Source organism: Anabrus simplex, chromosome 1 (genome assembly GCF_040414725.1).
Source record: "Anabrus simplex isolate iqAnaSimp1 chromosome 1, ASM4041472v1, whole genome shotgun sequence".
Taxonomy (NCBI): Eukaryota; Metazoa; Arthropoda; class Insecta; order Orthoptera; family Tettigoniidae; genus Anabrus; species Anabrus simplex.
Window position 1 is genome coordinate 1,517,425,280 of NC_090265.1, and position 16,813 is coordinate 1,517,442,092.

The 16,813-nt window shown below is 38.6% G+C and overlaps 1 protein-coding gene across 1 annotated transcript in view; it reads left to right on the top strand.

The window, feature by feature from the left end:
* LOC136861636 (elongation factor-like GTPase 1) overlaps positions 1–16,813 on the top strand; it is a 279,187-nt gene that overhangs the window by 68,606 nt on the left and 193,768 nt on the right. The window contains exons 3-5 of the mRNA XM_067138835.2: positions 1,706–1,785; positions 13,784–13,923; positions 14,011–14,142. Of these exons, the coding sequence (XP_066994936.2) occupies positions 1,706–1,785; positions 13,784–13,923; positions 14,011–14,142 (352 nt within the window). The remainder of the gene's footprint in view (positions 1–1,705; positions 1,786–13,783; positions 13,924–14,010; positions 14,143–16,813) is intronic.

The following is a 16,813-nucleotide window of genomic DNA, read 5'->3' on the forward strand; positions in this document are numbered from 1 at the left end:
TAAGCGGAGAGAAAGCGACCACTGTCCAGATACGGGTCCATAAGTTGCATTACAACTTGAGTAGCCATACGCAGTGTATTCTGAGCATTTAAGGTACCTTCACCAGCGCACACTTTAGTTTTGTAGGTGTAGCCCGTGTCGTCGCACAGCTTAAATTATTTAACACCGTACCTGTGTGCCTTACCACGCATAAATTGCCGGAATGATAAACGACCCCCCCACAGAATCATTGATTCATCAACTACGAGGTTTTCACCTGGAGTTTTGACACTCTTGAAGTTCATATGCATTACATCTAACAGTGGCTGAATCTTGTGCAACTTTCCAGCTGAAGCATCGGTGGGACTAAAGTGCCAGAATCGAAGTAGTAACGGAAAATGATTTCTTGGCATTGCCTTGCCAGCTACACTATTTCCATATACAGAAAGCTGGCTCCAGTAATTTGATAATGAAGGCATTCTTACAAGACCCATCCACAATCTCAAACCTATAAAAACTTTTATTTCCTCCTTTGTAGTATCCGCCCACTCCTTCAAACGACTAGACCGCTTAATATGCATAGACGCTAGTGTTTGCTTTGCATTGATATTAGTTTGTAAACATATCAAGAACTTCGTCTGTTAGGAACAGTCGGTAAAGCTCATATGGTATGGCTGTAGAAGTATCAATTTGAAGATTTAGATGCTCCTGGCTTGTAAACGGAATATCTTTCTGTGTCCCTACACAAGGACCCCAGACATCATTGTTCACATGATTGTCTGCACCATTTGCATCAGCACCGTCCCCACCTATATCACTATCAGTATCGCCATCGTCTTCCGCATCACTCGATACTTCCGTCATGTTGTCACTGTCACTGCACTCATCATCATTAGCATTATATTCACTGCCAACAACACTTACATCTTCCTCTTCATCAGAATCCATCAGTAATTCAAAAATATCCACTTCACTAATTCTCTTCTTTGCAAGTCGCTTACCATTTCTACTAAGATTATTACCAATATCTTCCATTTTTTATATTTTTGCACAACTATACAAATTGAGTGATAATACGTACATAAACGAGGAATAAACAATGCCTGGCACGCTTTCACCTGTGACAATGACCCCTGGCCAGTCAGTGACTTCGGAAGAATACTGTGGCACCACATGGTGGCACACAAGAAAAATACATAGCTGGAATAGACCCTGAAGTTTGCTCTTCACGTAGTACCAATTTTATGCGCATAGATGTCACAGCTAATTATCTACGGCGCATCGCCTGAAACTCTACTGTGGCACCATATGGCGTCACGCCAACTCTGATTTCAAGAACGGTGTGCCGCCATGTGGCGGCACGTGGCACCCAACGTGTTAAAAATTCTGTAATTTAGATACTTAACCCTAAGAAAAGAATCATGTATTTTGTAACTTAGTGCCATGTTAAAGCGCAGTAAACAAGGTAAAAAGATGGTGATATAGGGTTCATATTTGTATCTAAAAATCATGGCACATATGATGTTTATGCTGTCTCATTTTAATAACAGTTGATCAGTTGGTACCTGTACACGTTTGTCAGTTAAAATTATTGTTATTTTAGTCAGACTTGCTAGCATAAATTGTTGTGTAACTTATATTTATGATATTCATAAGGTTGTCATGAATTAATTACAGTAGTACCTTTTTATCAGAGTGACTTAATGTTATGATATTATTCTTACAGATACATGGACAGCCGTAAGGATGAGCAAGAGCGTGGTATTACCATGAAGAGCAGTTCCATAGCTTTACTGTATACCCAAGGTAATTCACCCTTGTTGACTCTTTGATCTTATCTTTGTAAATGATTGAACAGCTCTGACATATTGTAACTTGAAATTTAGTTATATATCTTTCTCTTCCTCCTTAACGAGGTTGTAAATAAAGGGTACAAATATCTTCATACGATTATGAGGGTATTTAGGGGTTGTAGTAAGGGCATAAGAATAGAATACTCCCATCCCCTAGTTCCAGATCACCTGAAATGAGAGTGAGAATTCAAATTACATGCATTTGATGTTCCTTGTTACAAATATGTTGTATAATACTACATTCAATCTATATATTTAAAACTTTAGGCTGATTTTTGTTACTGTGAGTTTGAGAGAACGGCTGAACTGATTTACATCGTAAAGCATTCTGACTAAAGCTCTTGGCATGTAGATTTCCAGAATGTCTTTAAAAGCAAACATTTCTTGCCATATATTTTTAAATTATTGAAGTAAAATGTAGCATTCTGATAGGTCAAAGCACTCGCCAGTACTTCAAGACCACCTGCCGGTTCACTGCCGGCCATGTGTGTGATGGGAATTCTGAAGGGCGCACTAGCATGACTGTCTGGTATGATATCTCCTCGCTGTGGTCTATGTGACCGAGTCGTGGACTCGTGGTTTGTTGAGAGTACTTAATGTTGACTATACAAACATTCATCATCATCATTTTCCAACTCCAGTTTCCCAGGTGTGGTGGACAAATGTTTGCTATTTCCTTGTCTGAGTAGAGTTTCTGTTCCTCTTCATCTTCCCTTTTCACATTTTGGCCTTCCTACTGGTCCTTTCCCTCTTATTTCTCTGTCACAAACATTGTCCACCTATTTTACTGTCATGGAAACCGAAGGCTTGTACCTATACTGGGTGATGGAAATTGACTGTTGCTGACTGGCTGGGATAATTATAAGGATTTTATTATTGGTGATCAAACATATCACCTTCCCCTCAAACAGCAATGTGAGTATGAAAGTCTCTTGTCTCTGGACGGTGAACATGCGGGTTATTATTATTATTATTATTATTATTATTATTATTATTATTATTATTATTATTATTATTATTATTATTATTATTATTATTATTATTATTATTTATACACAACTCATCACATTACTAACTAACCACCACAGATGCACGCAAAAGTGAATACATCCCTCCACATGGGGTTAGAAAATATGTCAGAATATTTCTTAGTAATATGTTAATAATACCATATAATCCTAAATACCACCCGCCACCGAATAAGACCTGCATACTTGAATTTCTAACGATAAAATTTGGAAAAAAATAAATTACATGTTACCAATTTTTAAAAAATTTCTGCAAATGTATCACAAAATTGCTAATAAATGTTCAAATCAGTTCACGATTCAAACCTTCAGAACTACCACCATCGGAACTTTGATCACTGTTGCCTTCCCATACATAGTTGTCCTCACTACCATCCATACAATTTGAAATTCCACATTTCTTTAAACTTTTCCTTACTAAGTCGTTGGAGATGCGATCCCATGTAGTCTTTATCCATTTGCATAGAAGTTCCACTTTGGGTGATTTCACTCATCCAGTTGGTGTCAGTGTGTGATCACCGGCAGATGCTATCTGCTCGGTGTAGAGCTGTTTCAATGCAGCTCTGAAATGCCGGTTCACACAAACGCTGTAGCATAGATGTCAGCTCTCCTGGAATTATTACCAGATCAGTTTTTCCTTTACTTATCAATTCCTTTATGGCCTCTGTAGTATGCCTGCGATAACTGCTGATCACACGGAAGTGAGCGTCAGAGGGAGATTTCAACTGTTGCCGAATCGCATGACATGAAAGCGCTGTTGCTGACTTGACACCTCTTCAGAACAATGTATTTTGAGATCACGATACGAAAGGCTTAAATATGACCCACACCTGAATTTAAGGATTTCTGTAAAAAAAAGGCTCTTTTTCTGCAGTAAAGCTCCTGGCCGATGTTACGAAACACATTTCACCCAGTCCTTAATTAGCTCACTGCCAATCCAGCCGGATTCTTGGTTTCGAACGAAAATACCAGATGGTAAATTTCCTTTTGGAGAAGTGTTTTTCTTTTTAGAACCACATATGGAGGAAGTTTGGTTCCATCACCTAACATGCAGCATTATTTTTCGTTACCACCTGTCCTGATAGTAACACTTTTAGAGCCCTTAATGTGAACCATATTATCTAGTGGCATTTCGAAATAAACGGGCGTCTGATCAGCATTCCCGATTTGAGAAAGCAAATAGGAATTTTGCCTCTGCAAATGAATAACATGGCAATGAAAGGCCATCAACGTTTCTTTGTAGGCAACAGGGAGACACGAAATAGATGTATGTGTACGCATACACAATCCGTTTCTTCGATAAAAGTTCTTTATCCACCCATGGCTTGCAGTAGAATCCTCCTTTTAAAGTTCCCTTGTGATCTCTATTGTTTAGTTGACACACTTCAGTCAGTGCACTAAGTATTTATAAAGGCATTCTTCAGTTTCAGGAAACGTGCACTCTGCCCTCGGAAAGCTCTACGATCACAATTACTTTTTAAATACAATTTCCTTCTTCTTCCTCCAATCGTGATTACATGATTCATCAATATCATATTTTCTGCTGGCTGGTTATTGATAATTTCAGCTTCCATTACAACTTCAAGTTTCTCACTCACAGTAAATGACTGCAAATGCTTTTTTGAATTCATCTCTTATTACCACTGATGCTTATTCACTCAGAACATGAAGTATTAATCAAATGCCACACCATGTGATTCCAGTAACATGGAAGTGAGCAACGGAGGGAGATTTCAACCTTTTGCAAGTCGCATGACATGAAAGCGCTGTTGCCACGTTGATGCCTCTTCAGAACAATATATTTTGAGATCATGATATGAAAAGCTTAAATGTGACCTGCACCTGAATTTAAGGAGCAATATTTCCGTAAAAATAGTGCGGGTGGTATTCGGGATTGTACGGTAATTTTTATCTATATATTTACACAAGTTTAAAAGTTTACTAAAAACAGCTTTGTCTAGTCCATTCAGCTGTTTTATTGGACTGGAATTCTCTCTAGAATTCCCTGCTGGTGAAACATCAGGCATTGATTTTAGTCAACTTTTAGCAATCTTAAAATATAATCTATAAATTACCACTCCAATAATTGCTAGCAAAGGTTTGCTGTAGCCTGCAATACATTCTGTACTTAAGGGGGTTTCAGAGAGTTGAGGAGCAACATCTTTACGTAAAGATATTGGTGAAGCTAAATTATTAAAAATGACAGGCGTCTATAGGCAAACCTACAATTTCAATCAAACTTGCTACACATATGACTTACTATCCGGAGAAAAATACTGTGGGGATAAGACACCCCTAGCACCCGTACGTTTGGGGGTTTGAGAAGGAGTGACATGAAAAAAATAATTTAACATATTTGTGTCGAATCTATACTTTTCGTGATAGCTGAGACAAACATTGACACTCCAGATGACGTTAAGACTCCATCAGCATTGGGGGTGAAAAGGGTGAAAAAGTTAATGTCTAAAATTACTGAGATTATGGATGTGTGTGTATGTTCCAGCACAGCTCTCAACCAAACTTATTACCCATATGACTTACCATCTGGAGAAAAATACTGTGGGGGGTAAGACTGCCCTATCACCCCTACGGTTGGGAGTTTGGAAGGAGTGACATGTAAAAATCATCGAAAAATATTAGTGTCGGATCCATACTGAGATGAATTGTAACACTCTAGTTGCCATTCAAGTCCAATCTTCCATCAGCATAGGAGTCAGAAGGGTTGAAGAAGAAAATGCCCAAAATGCCCGATATTAGTGTCCTTGAGTTCGCTAGGCTAATTGTTGATAGTCTTAGTTGGAATCACGTACATCATATCTGTAGCGCAATGCATAAATATATACAATTATCACTTACTTTTATTAATTGTTTGAAGGGACTGGCTACTTCATAGACAAAATGCACTTCAACAAGGACAAACTTCCAAGTGAAACAAAATAAATATAAACTTTTAATTAAACACACAACAACTCTAAAACAACAAAATTTTGTAAAATATCAATCAATGTCACAATAAAGAAATCCACTAAAATTCACTTCACACAAAATTAACAGGTAATATAAATCTTAAAATAAACATTCGGGAAAGTACCCGGGGAAAGCATGGAGCTCATTTCATATCACGACACGTTATTTCACCTATTCATAATGAATGCTGCGGAGAAGCACAGGTCCTCTAGTTGTATAATGTAAAACAAAAGCTAAAGGTTTCCACCTATTCAATATTGTTTATTGTAACCTTGAAAAAGTTACATATATTTGATGAAACTAGTTTCAGTCTTTCTAGAGACCATCATCAGTCAAAATCAATAAAAGTTAAGACAAGACATGAATTATAAAATTTATGAAGCAAGCATGTGCTGTACCGGGCGAGTTGGCCGTGCGCGTAGAGGCGCGCAGCTGTGAGCTTGCATCCGGGAGATAGTAGGTTCGAATCCCACTATCGGCAGCCCTGAAAATGGTTTTCCGTGGTTTCCCATTTTCACACCAGGCAAATGCTGGGGCTGTACCTTAATTAAGGCCACGGCCGCTTCCTTCCAACTCCTAGGCCTTTCCTATCCCATCGTCGCCATAAGACCTATCTGTGTCGGCGCGACGTAAAGCCCCTAGAAAAAAAAAAAGCATGTGCTGTTGACATTCAGTGCAAGACAAGTAAAGATTTGGATGTTAAACACTCATCACAATCACATGTCTTGTGTAAGTTCTCAGTTTACTTCCAATTTGAGGAGTGCACTTCACAGAAGACCAGGTGAAACACTTAAATACTAGCACTTGAAGAATCTTCTAGAATTCAGTTTGCCGGGCTGAGTGGCTCAGACGGTTGAGGCGCTGGCTCTCTCACCCCAACTTGGCAGGTTCGATCCTGGCTCAGTCCGGTGGTATTTGCAGGTGCTCAAATACATCAGCCTCGTGTCAGTAGATTTACTGGCACGTAAAAGAACTCCTGCAGGACTAAATTCGTGCACCTTGGCGTCTCTGAAAACTGAAAAGAATTTAGTTAGGGGGCATAAGGCAAATAACATTATTATTATTATTATTATTATTATTATTATTATTATTATTATTATTATTATTATTATTATTATTATTACGGAAATTTCCGTGCTAGTTAGAGGTGAAAGAAGGTGCTGGGATGAATAGGTCTCAACTTATGAAATTAAAGTTAATTTAAAATTTAACAAGGTTATATTTTCTTTTCAAGGTCAAGAAATAACAAGTATAACAGGTATTCAGTAGCCTATCAACCAAATAAGAATGTACAATTACAGTTTGCTACAGGATTTGGGCTTCGAGCCCCAGACTCACAATTCTTGAGCAATTAGCCCAACTTCACTTATGTATGTATAAGGTTCAACAAAGGGGCAGAAAACCCCAATCATACCAAGGAGCACTAGCTCCCAATTACCCAGTAAAGCCTCCTCGAGGCACATAGAACCCAAATTTAAGAAAGAGCAACCCGCTCTCAAAGTTCAAGCCCATCAATGGCCACACCCAACTCCACCTTCAAGCTGTCCTCCGGACACATAAAAACAGGGGTAAAAAAATACCCAACCTACTGAGGCCTATTCAGTAAAGAAACAGGACAATGACATGGCCCCAAAATACAAACATGAGTGGAGGCGTACTCAGCACTCCTAATACACTTTATTAAAACCTAATTTGGCCCTAGGCCGCTTATGCAAGGGCTAATCTCATACTACGGAGGTGACACGAAATAAAACTTTATTACATTACGAAGAGATGGGAAACGGTTATAAAAATGTAGTCACCTCAAAACAATATGAGTGGGAGCTCGAGAGGGTTAGGCACTCTCTATCCCAATTTGTAGTTAAAGAGACAGAACTTTATACCAAGTGTCTTTTACATTTTAAAGGAAGGTTACATGGTAAAAGTTTCGAACCTGCCCCGAGGGTTAAACTGCTGAGCTAGCAAACAAAGAAGTTATTAAAAGGCCATTACCTGATGGATGAACTGCCGCCTGAAGAAAGGGGCGCTTCCCGCCCCCTGCTATATAATCACACTAGGAAAGATGTTACTGAAGTGGCACCGAGACCAGAAAAACAGCAGTTTATATATCCTCATGGAAGATTCGAGACGTTTCATGAATGATTACAACCTGCCCACAAAATTTTATTGGTTACCAAACACAGTTACAGAGCAGGTTGGGGAAGAAAGCCCCGATCGGTCGAAAATGAATTTAAGAAATTCGGGATTGGCTAATTTCAGAACTGGCGGAACGAACGGATTAACATTGCCAACTCAAACAATGACAGAAAGAAATTTAACAAAGAACAAACTTATGACTACAAAATTTCTTCAAAAAAAGAAGTTCCTTCACTTTGCACTAGGGTGCACAATTGTAGTTCTTAAGTGGTGCCATCTAGAAGAGAATGTTCACACTTCTTGCTACAGAGAATACAAAAACGAATCGAAACTGACATAGTTCAGAACACTTCAAAATTTACAGTAGGGACATCTTCTGAGAAATCTTAGAATTAATGTGGTTGTTAAAGTTCAGGCTTCCTCCAGTAGAGGAGCTTCAACCGGCGCAATATTTGAATTAGCGGCGTGGAGGTGTACCGCCCGGTATTATTATTATTATTATTATTATTATTATTATTATTATTATTATTATTATTATTATTATTATTATTATTATTATTATTATTATTATTATTATTCAGTTCAGCTGAAATATGTGTGAACAGAATAATGATGATGATGATGATCAAGTGTTGAGATATTTAATATTAATATTAGAGCTGAGTTGTAGATGGGAGGTATAGTGTAGCCTAAGGTGGGGCTGAGGGTTGGAATTGTGGGTGATTGCTGGAAGGAATTTGGAGTAAAATAAAGAAGGGGGTTTAGAGTACCATACTTAATTTCTTTTTATTGAAAATACGAATTAATAGATCAAATAAAGGATCTGGTTTTTCTGATATCCCATTAAGGTTGAAATTGGGATTAAAGAACTGATTTTTATTAAATATCTGGGTAGTGAATATAAAGCAAAAATAGGAGCAGAGAAATACTTTCATACAATTGTAAAATTATTAAATGAGAGGATTGTATCAGGAAGGACAGAGTTTCTTTTTGTATTTAAAAAATGTTGCTCATTTAATACAAGAATATCATAACTCAAAAACTGCCTGTTTTGAGTTACGTATACCAATTAGAGGTGCATGCAAGAACCAACAAAATGGTATAAGACAGTATAAGATGTTTTTATTTGTAAAGTAAGGACTTGTTGCATTTCATACATATTATCAGACAGCTATAACTACAACCGAATGACATAATAGTCAGATTTGATGTCGAATCCCTTTTCAATATGGTACCACTGGACATCAGTAGATATATATCCAAATTCATTCCTCAGTTGATTCCTATTATACAAGTTAAACATCAACAAGGAAATGAAAGTTATAAATTATGAATGGAAAAATTACGCACGGTTAATTGTTTGTAATAAGGGATGTATCAGTGATAGGGTTCTCACTGTAACCGAAGGATAATACACAATTTAATATAGGAATTTTCAAGAGTCTAAAAAAAGCTGTCGTTATAACGGAGTTCTCATTATATTCCGTATTCGCTATAACAGACTTCTTCTGTACATGTAATATTTTAGCTTCTACTGAAGATGGCCTTTAGATAAACTGAAACATGTTTAGACATTATCCCATTTAATATAGATGGACTTTTGTATTGAAAAGGATTATAATTTGTCTTATAATTTGTAAAGTAAGGACTTGTTGCATTTCATACATATTATCAAACAGCTATAACTACAACCGAATGACATAATAGTCAGATTTGATGTTGAATCCCTTTTCAATACGGTACTATAGGATAAAGCTATGGACATGTTCAACAAACATTTTAACAAAGATATTGCCAAACTAAATCAACATTGCCTCACCACCAGCTATTTCCTGTGGAATGACCAGTATTATCAACAGATGAAAGAAGTCGCTGTGGGCACTTTCACCCTTTGTAGATATCGTCTTCATAGTACACTTCGAACAGACTGCACTTTCCACAGCTTCCTACAGATCTAAATGTAAGGTTAGGCTCGTGGATGACACATTTGTAGTATGGTCATATGTCTCCAGGAGCTTGCTGCACACCTCAACAGCATAAATTTCACACACAAACTGGAAGAAAACGGAACATCCTAGTGACTCACAGGCCAGATGGAGCATTAAGCCACACTGCCAACAGGAAGCCTACATCCAGACTTGCACCATCACCCAACACAGAAGAGATCAATAGAGCAAATACATTATGTGACACACCGGAGGCAATAGAAACTGAATTAAACACACTGCATTCCAGTAGATCAACTCTCACCATGAGATGGCACGAGTCATCGGACCAAGCAGGAACACGTCTTTTGCAGGATGGAAGACAGAAAACATAGTCTTTTTACCATACATAAAGGATGTCACAGACAGGATAGTCCAAGTCCTGAAGAAATACGATATACGCACCACATTCAGTTCTGGATCAAAGGTACATGATCTCATCCAACCGGTGAAGTTTGGCCTCCAGTTCCAACGGGAAGGAGTATATAGAATACTGTGTGGCTATAGAGGGGTCTACATTGGGGAAATAGGCCAGTTTATGGCCGTGAGACGGACGGAACCTGCGAAACACATCTCCAACAGCTCTCAAAATCAGCCATAGCCTAACAATCATCACTCAGACAACTCGAACATCTGCTATGTAAAGCCTGGAATGGCACTTAAATGATAAGCAGAACCACGCACTATCCGAGAGGGCACACTTTGCCAGCACAGTCCAACCGCTGCATGTAAATTCTCGTGTCTTTCTTTTCTGCTATCAATCACCCTTGACAAAGTCTGTTGGAATGATGGTGGAACGTCAGTCACTCATCAACCCAGGACATGGCTCAACAGCTCAAAGCACCATAGATGAAGGCAATAGTTCTGGCTGCAAAAGTCTAAGAAGCAAGAAGTATATTAGACATGTTTGCAAAATTACTAATTGGTTTGATAGAAGGCAGTTCAGATTTAGGAAAGGTTATTCCAGTGAGGCTCAACTTGTAGGATTCCATCAAGATACAGCAGATATTTTAGATTCAGGAGGCCAAATGGGCTGTATTGCTATTGACATATACAAGGCATTTGATAGGGTAGATCATGGGATACTACTGATGAAAATGAGGGCTATTGGACTAGACAAAAGACTGACTGAGTAGGTAGCTAAATTTCTGGAAAACAGAACTAGAGAATTACAGTAGGTAATTTTGATCCTGTAATGTTCAAGGGGGGTTCTGTAAGGCAGTAATCATCATCATCATCATCATCATTTCCATTATCCAGTTATAGCTGGGTAGGGGGCCAGTATGGTTCCTCTCTACTTTCTTCAGTCCTTCCACCACTCCTCCTCCAACACTGTGTCCCAGTAAAGGTTTCTTTCTCTAATACTGTGTTGGATTGTGTCCTTCCATCTCAATCGTGGTTGCCCACCGCCTCTTCTTCCTTGCATTTGCATTTCCATCACCTGTTTTGGCATTCTTTCATCACTCATTCGCTTTATGTGCCCAAACCTAGTTGGCTCTTCTCTATTCTTTTATTCTTTTTTTCCACTCCAATTTCATCCCGGATTTTCTCATCCCTTATTTTGTCTCTTCTACTCTTCAGTATCATACTCCTCAAGAACTTCATTTCGGCTTCCTGTATTCGACTCTCATCCTTCTTGAAAATTGGGAAAATTCCTTTTTGCCAATCCTCAGAGACCTCTTTATTCTCCCAGACAATCCTGAAAACTTGATATGTCCACTGCAGGCCTACAGCTCCAGCTGCCTTTATCATCTCCTCGGAAATTTCATCTATTCCAGCCGTTTATGCATTCTTCATCTTTCTTACTGCCATTTCAATTTTATTCATTGTAATTTCTTTATCCATTTCTTCATCAACTAGTTGCCTTTCCTGGTGGTCCATTGAATGACTGTCATTAGTTCTCATGTTCAGCAACTTCTGAAAATACTCTTCCCATCTATTTCTTATTTGTTCTGGCTTTGTTAATATTATGCCGCCTTCATCCTTCACAAATCTGATGTTTAATTGGTCCCTCTTTTTGCTTCTTAAGATACCATACAATAATTTCTTGCTGCCCTGCATATCATCTCTCAATTTCTGGGTGAAGAAGGCCCAGCTTTTCCTCTTTTCTTCCTCCACTACTTTCTTGGCCAAATTCTTTTCCTCTGCATATTCTACTTTCTTCAGTCTTAGATGTTTTTTCATGCTTTCCATGTCATTTTCTTTTCCTTCACTTTGATCTTCACCCTATCATTCCACCAATGTGTCTCTTTGTCTTTCACATTTTCTGATGTTCTACCACATACATTTTCTGCACATCCAACCAGTGCTTCCTTAAAGCTTTTCCATTCATCTTCAACGTTCCCTATCTCCATCCTGGGTACCAAGGATAATATTTCCCTTTGAAATTCTTCTTGTATACTTTTCTCCTTCAACTTCCATACTTTAATTCTTTTCTCTCTTCTTAATGGGGGTTTTTCAATCTTCCCACTTTCAGTTTTCCAATCACAACTCTATGATCTCCACCAAAGGCTTCTTCAGATGGCAGTAACATCGAAAAGGTTCTTCTAGTGTTCTTTCTCTATGATTATATAACCAATCATGGTCTTTCTTTATCTATCTCCCCAACCATACCTTGTAATCTTCTGACTGTTTTTCTTCTGTAAGGCAGTGTTTTTGGACCTTTATGTTTTTTTTAGGCATATAAATGATATGACTAAATCACTAGGCTTTTTGTGGATGATATACTGTATAGAGTAATAAATAAGTTACAGGATTTTGAGCAACTGCAAAAATACCTTGACAAAGTTGTAAGATGGACAGCAGGACAGTATGATAGCAAATGGAATGAAAAGTCAGGTTGTAAGTCTCACCAAAAGGTAGAGTCCTCTTAGTTTTAATTACTGTATTGGTGGGGTGAAAGTACTTGATGGGAATCACTTTAAGTACCTAGATGTTAACATAAGGAAAGATTAGGTAATCAAATCAACGAGGTTTTAAGTGTGTCAGATCTCTTCATATGGTTATGAGGGTATTTAAGGCTTGTAGCAAGGACATAAAGGAGAGGGCTTTGTAAGTCTCTGGTAAGACCCCATTTAAAGTATGGTTCCAGCGTATGGGACCCTTGCCAGGATTACTTGATTTGAGACCTGGAAAAGATCCCGAGAAGAGCGGCACGACTTGTTCTGGGTGTTTTCTGACAAAAGATTTGTGTTATGAAAATGTTGCAAACTTTAGGCTGTGAGGACTAGGGAGGAGATGAGCTGCTTGACTAAGCAGTATGTTCCGAGCTGTCTGTGGAGAGATAGTGTGTAATTACAATAATAGGCAAAAGTTTGCATGGAGTTTTTAAAAGTACGAAAGATTATAATATGAAGATAAAGTTAGAATTCAAGAGGACAGATTGAAAAAATATTCATTTATTGGAGGAGGAATGAGGGATGGGAATAATTTACCAAGGAAAATGTTTGATTGAAATAATTTAAGAAAAGTCTAAATCAAACAATTGATAAGGAATCTGCGACTTGGGTGACAGCCCTAAATGCAGGACAGTGGTGATTTGATTGATTGATTGATTGATTGATTGTTTGATTGATTGATTGATTGATTGATTGATTGATTGATTGATTGATTGATTGATTGATTGATTGATTGATTGATTGATTGATTGATTATCATTCACAGTATAATGTGGGATATTGCAGTGTGATACATGTCATAAGCATAGAGAAATACTTGTAAATTTATGATAATTTAAACTATTTAGTTTTGTATTGTTACATTGGGCCGGTGACTTGTTAGATAGAATTAGTATATTGACATTTTTCTGACATTATTATTCTTTTTGTTTTCTTAGAAGAAAAGGAGTACCTTGTTAATTTAATAGACTCCCCAGGTCATGTAGATTTCTCTTCTGAAGTGTCTACTGCTGTGCGGTTATGTGATGGAGCCATTGTGATTGTTGATGTTGTGGAAGGAGTATGTCCACAGACTAAGGTATGTTTTCCACATGAAAATGGTGAGAATTAGAGTTACAAAAGGATGCTTGAATTTCATAATTACTTCTTTTTTTTCGCCTCGTAGGTGGCCCTTAAACAAGCATGGATGGAAAATATTCGCCCTGTCCTCGTTCTCAACAAAATTGATCGTTTCATCCTAGAGATGAAATTATCACCTTTAGATGCATATGTTCATCTTACACAGCTTCTAGAGCAGGTAAAATGTTTTGCTATCCTCACAACTTTTAAAAAAATATTTGATAATTTACATAACAAAAGTATTAAACACTATTGGATGAGAGCATATCATTGTTTAAGAATGGAGACCTATATAACAAAAAATGGATTTTGGAGGAGAGTGATAAAACTGCCCTAAATGGTTGAAAATGGAAAATGAAAAATTGTACTTATTACTGTGACCATTCACAACGTCACCTATGGTATGTCATGATATCCAGGAGATGAAATATGCCGTTTTCCGCATCATTCTACGATAAAAACTGCCCAAGTTAGAATTTTTCTGCCCACTCCAGGACTCGATTTGCAGTATCCAGAGTCGCGCGACCCAGCTCTCGTTGCTGGTAATTAGCAGCAAGGCGGTGCAAGAGCGCTTGTACTCGAAGTTTTCTCACTCCAACCGCGAGCGAGATGAAAAGATACGCGTTATCACGTGACAAAGAATCTAGGTCACTAGCTGAGCCCAGAGAGTATATCCAACGTGAAAACTAACATTATACCCTGTTTTCCTCGCTCATCCACCACTGCCAACTTATCGCATTCAGCTGTTTTATTTCTGTTAATTTTTATAAATCGCAAAATACCCAATGGATAATTAAGCGCAAACATTCATTTGAATCAGGGAATTTTACGCATAATTATGAGACCGAGAAGTGCTCTACTTAACTGACAGAGCGGTAACTACGCTGACTAACAGATGTTGGACCCTAACCGTGACAGCGAACACAAGGAATCCCCTGTGCTCGTCATCATTCACCGCCAGAGACGAAAGGACGCTTTTGAGATTGCTTGAGAATCTACGAAGCTATTTCAAAAACATTCACTCAGTGGAAATGAGAATGCAAGAGCTACAATTTGATATCCTGTTCGTCACTATACGTTGCGTATTAACAGACCAACGTGTGAGAAAGGGTTGCATTTTTCCCCCACCCTCAGCATTCGGGTCTCTAGCGTAGCTTGCCTATATATTTAAGAGCTGAGAGGGAGACACTATCCAGTGCATTTCAGTGCAACGCCAGTACGGTAGTATTTTGTCGTGGTTTGTGTGTGAGTCGTTTGTGAAGAAATAATCTTGTAATTTGAGCAGTGTAATGCAGTGATTCATTAAAGTCTGTGAGTATGTGGAAATAATCACAATCTGAGTGAGATGTCAGCGCGTACAGTGTGCCGCTAATTAATAAAATAAGAACGGTGCAAAACCGCAATAACCGATGTCCGTGTGTAGAAGAGGTCGTACATCGAGCCTCCTATGTGTCTAAGCTAATACGGCTCAGTTAACATATATAGGGACGTACTTAGCGAAGTGGGTGGAGCGAGCGGGCTTGATATAAATGTGAATTACCAAGAAAGTCAGTGAACGGCTCATTGTCGACCCAATTGAAGACAGTGCCATGTTAAAGTAATCCGTAGTGCAGTTGAGAGCTCGACTTACGGCTAAGTGCAATAGAACAGGCCTGAACTAGTATAATGAAATACGAGAATGCTAATACATTAGTGGCCTAACCGCTGTCGTTTCTAGGGAAACTAGTGAAATTTCTGGGCCTATAATAGCTGCCGCAGCCATGTTTGACTTGCAAGGAAGTTATGGGAGAATTCAGCGGGCATGTCCGTGTCCACCAACCGAGAGCCGACTACCGAGTCCAGCTGCAGGAGAGGACTCAGCGCACCGATGGAACGCCACGAGTATCGACGTCAAGACTGAACCATCAGACAACGCGACGGTGAATGGGGCGTACCAGTATGACACCAAGAGCGAGGCGCTCGACAGCCGCATTAAGCTCCTCGGCACTGTGAACTGTCCAGGGAGGATGTTCAGCGTGAAGCAGAACTATGGGGGGGGGCTCAGACGATGTCCCAGGAGATGGAGGCAGCGATGGCAATGACACAGCCAGTGGGAACCTCTCTAGGAGACGGAGAACAAATGTGGTCCGAACCGACAACCAGCGAACGAGGGTGCCACCTGAAAAAACACAAAGGTACGAACGTTGAGAAAGCCAACAGAGATTCGAATGCCATGCGAGGACCTGTGGACCACCATCACCAGGAACGAAGACACCATCGACTGGACCCAGCAGAAGGTGGTGGCCCTGATCGAACTGCCTGGCTACAAACTGTGGACTTTGACAGTGCCAACAGGAGGTCTGTGTATAGTTAAACGGGGAGGACCAAGAGGGTGTGACAGAGTATGGAAATTGTTTCAAGTTATAGGGGGGATATTGATGCAAGTGTGATAAATGGATATAACTTGAAAACAGTATTCTCTCACCCATAGATAAATAATGCAAGTGTCAAGCTCAAATTATTATTTTACGATTATGATGATTGTTGTTGTTATTATTATTATTATTATTATTATTATTATTATTATTATTATTATTATTATTATTATTATTATTATTATTTGTAATGTATGGCTATGGATTGTTACGTCCAGTTAGTATTTGTATTATTATTACATCATATGTACATATTGTTTGTGAGGTTATGTCATGATGATGATGATGCTGCTTGTTGTTTAAAGGGGCCTAACATCGAAGGTCATCGGCCCCTAGTTATGTCATGAAACATGCACTGTATATAGACATTTATATCAGTTCAATTAATGTAAGAACCTATATATAATTTATTCTTACCTGTATACATAATTTGTA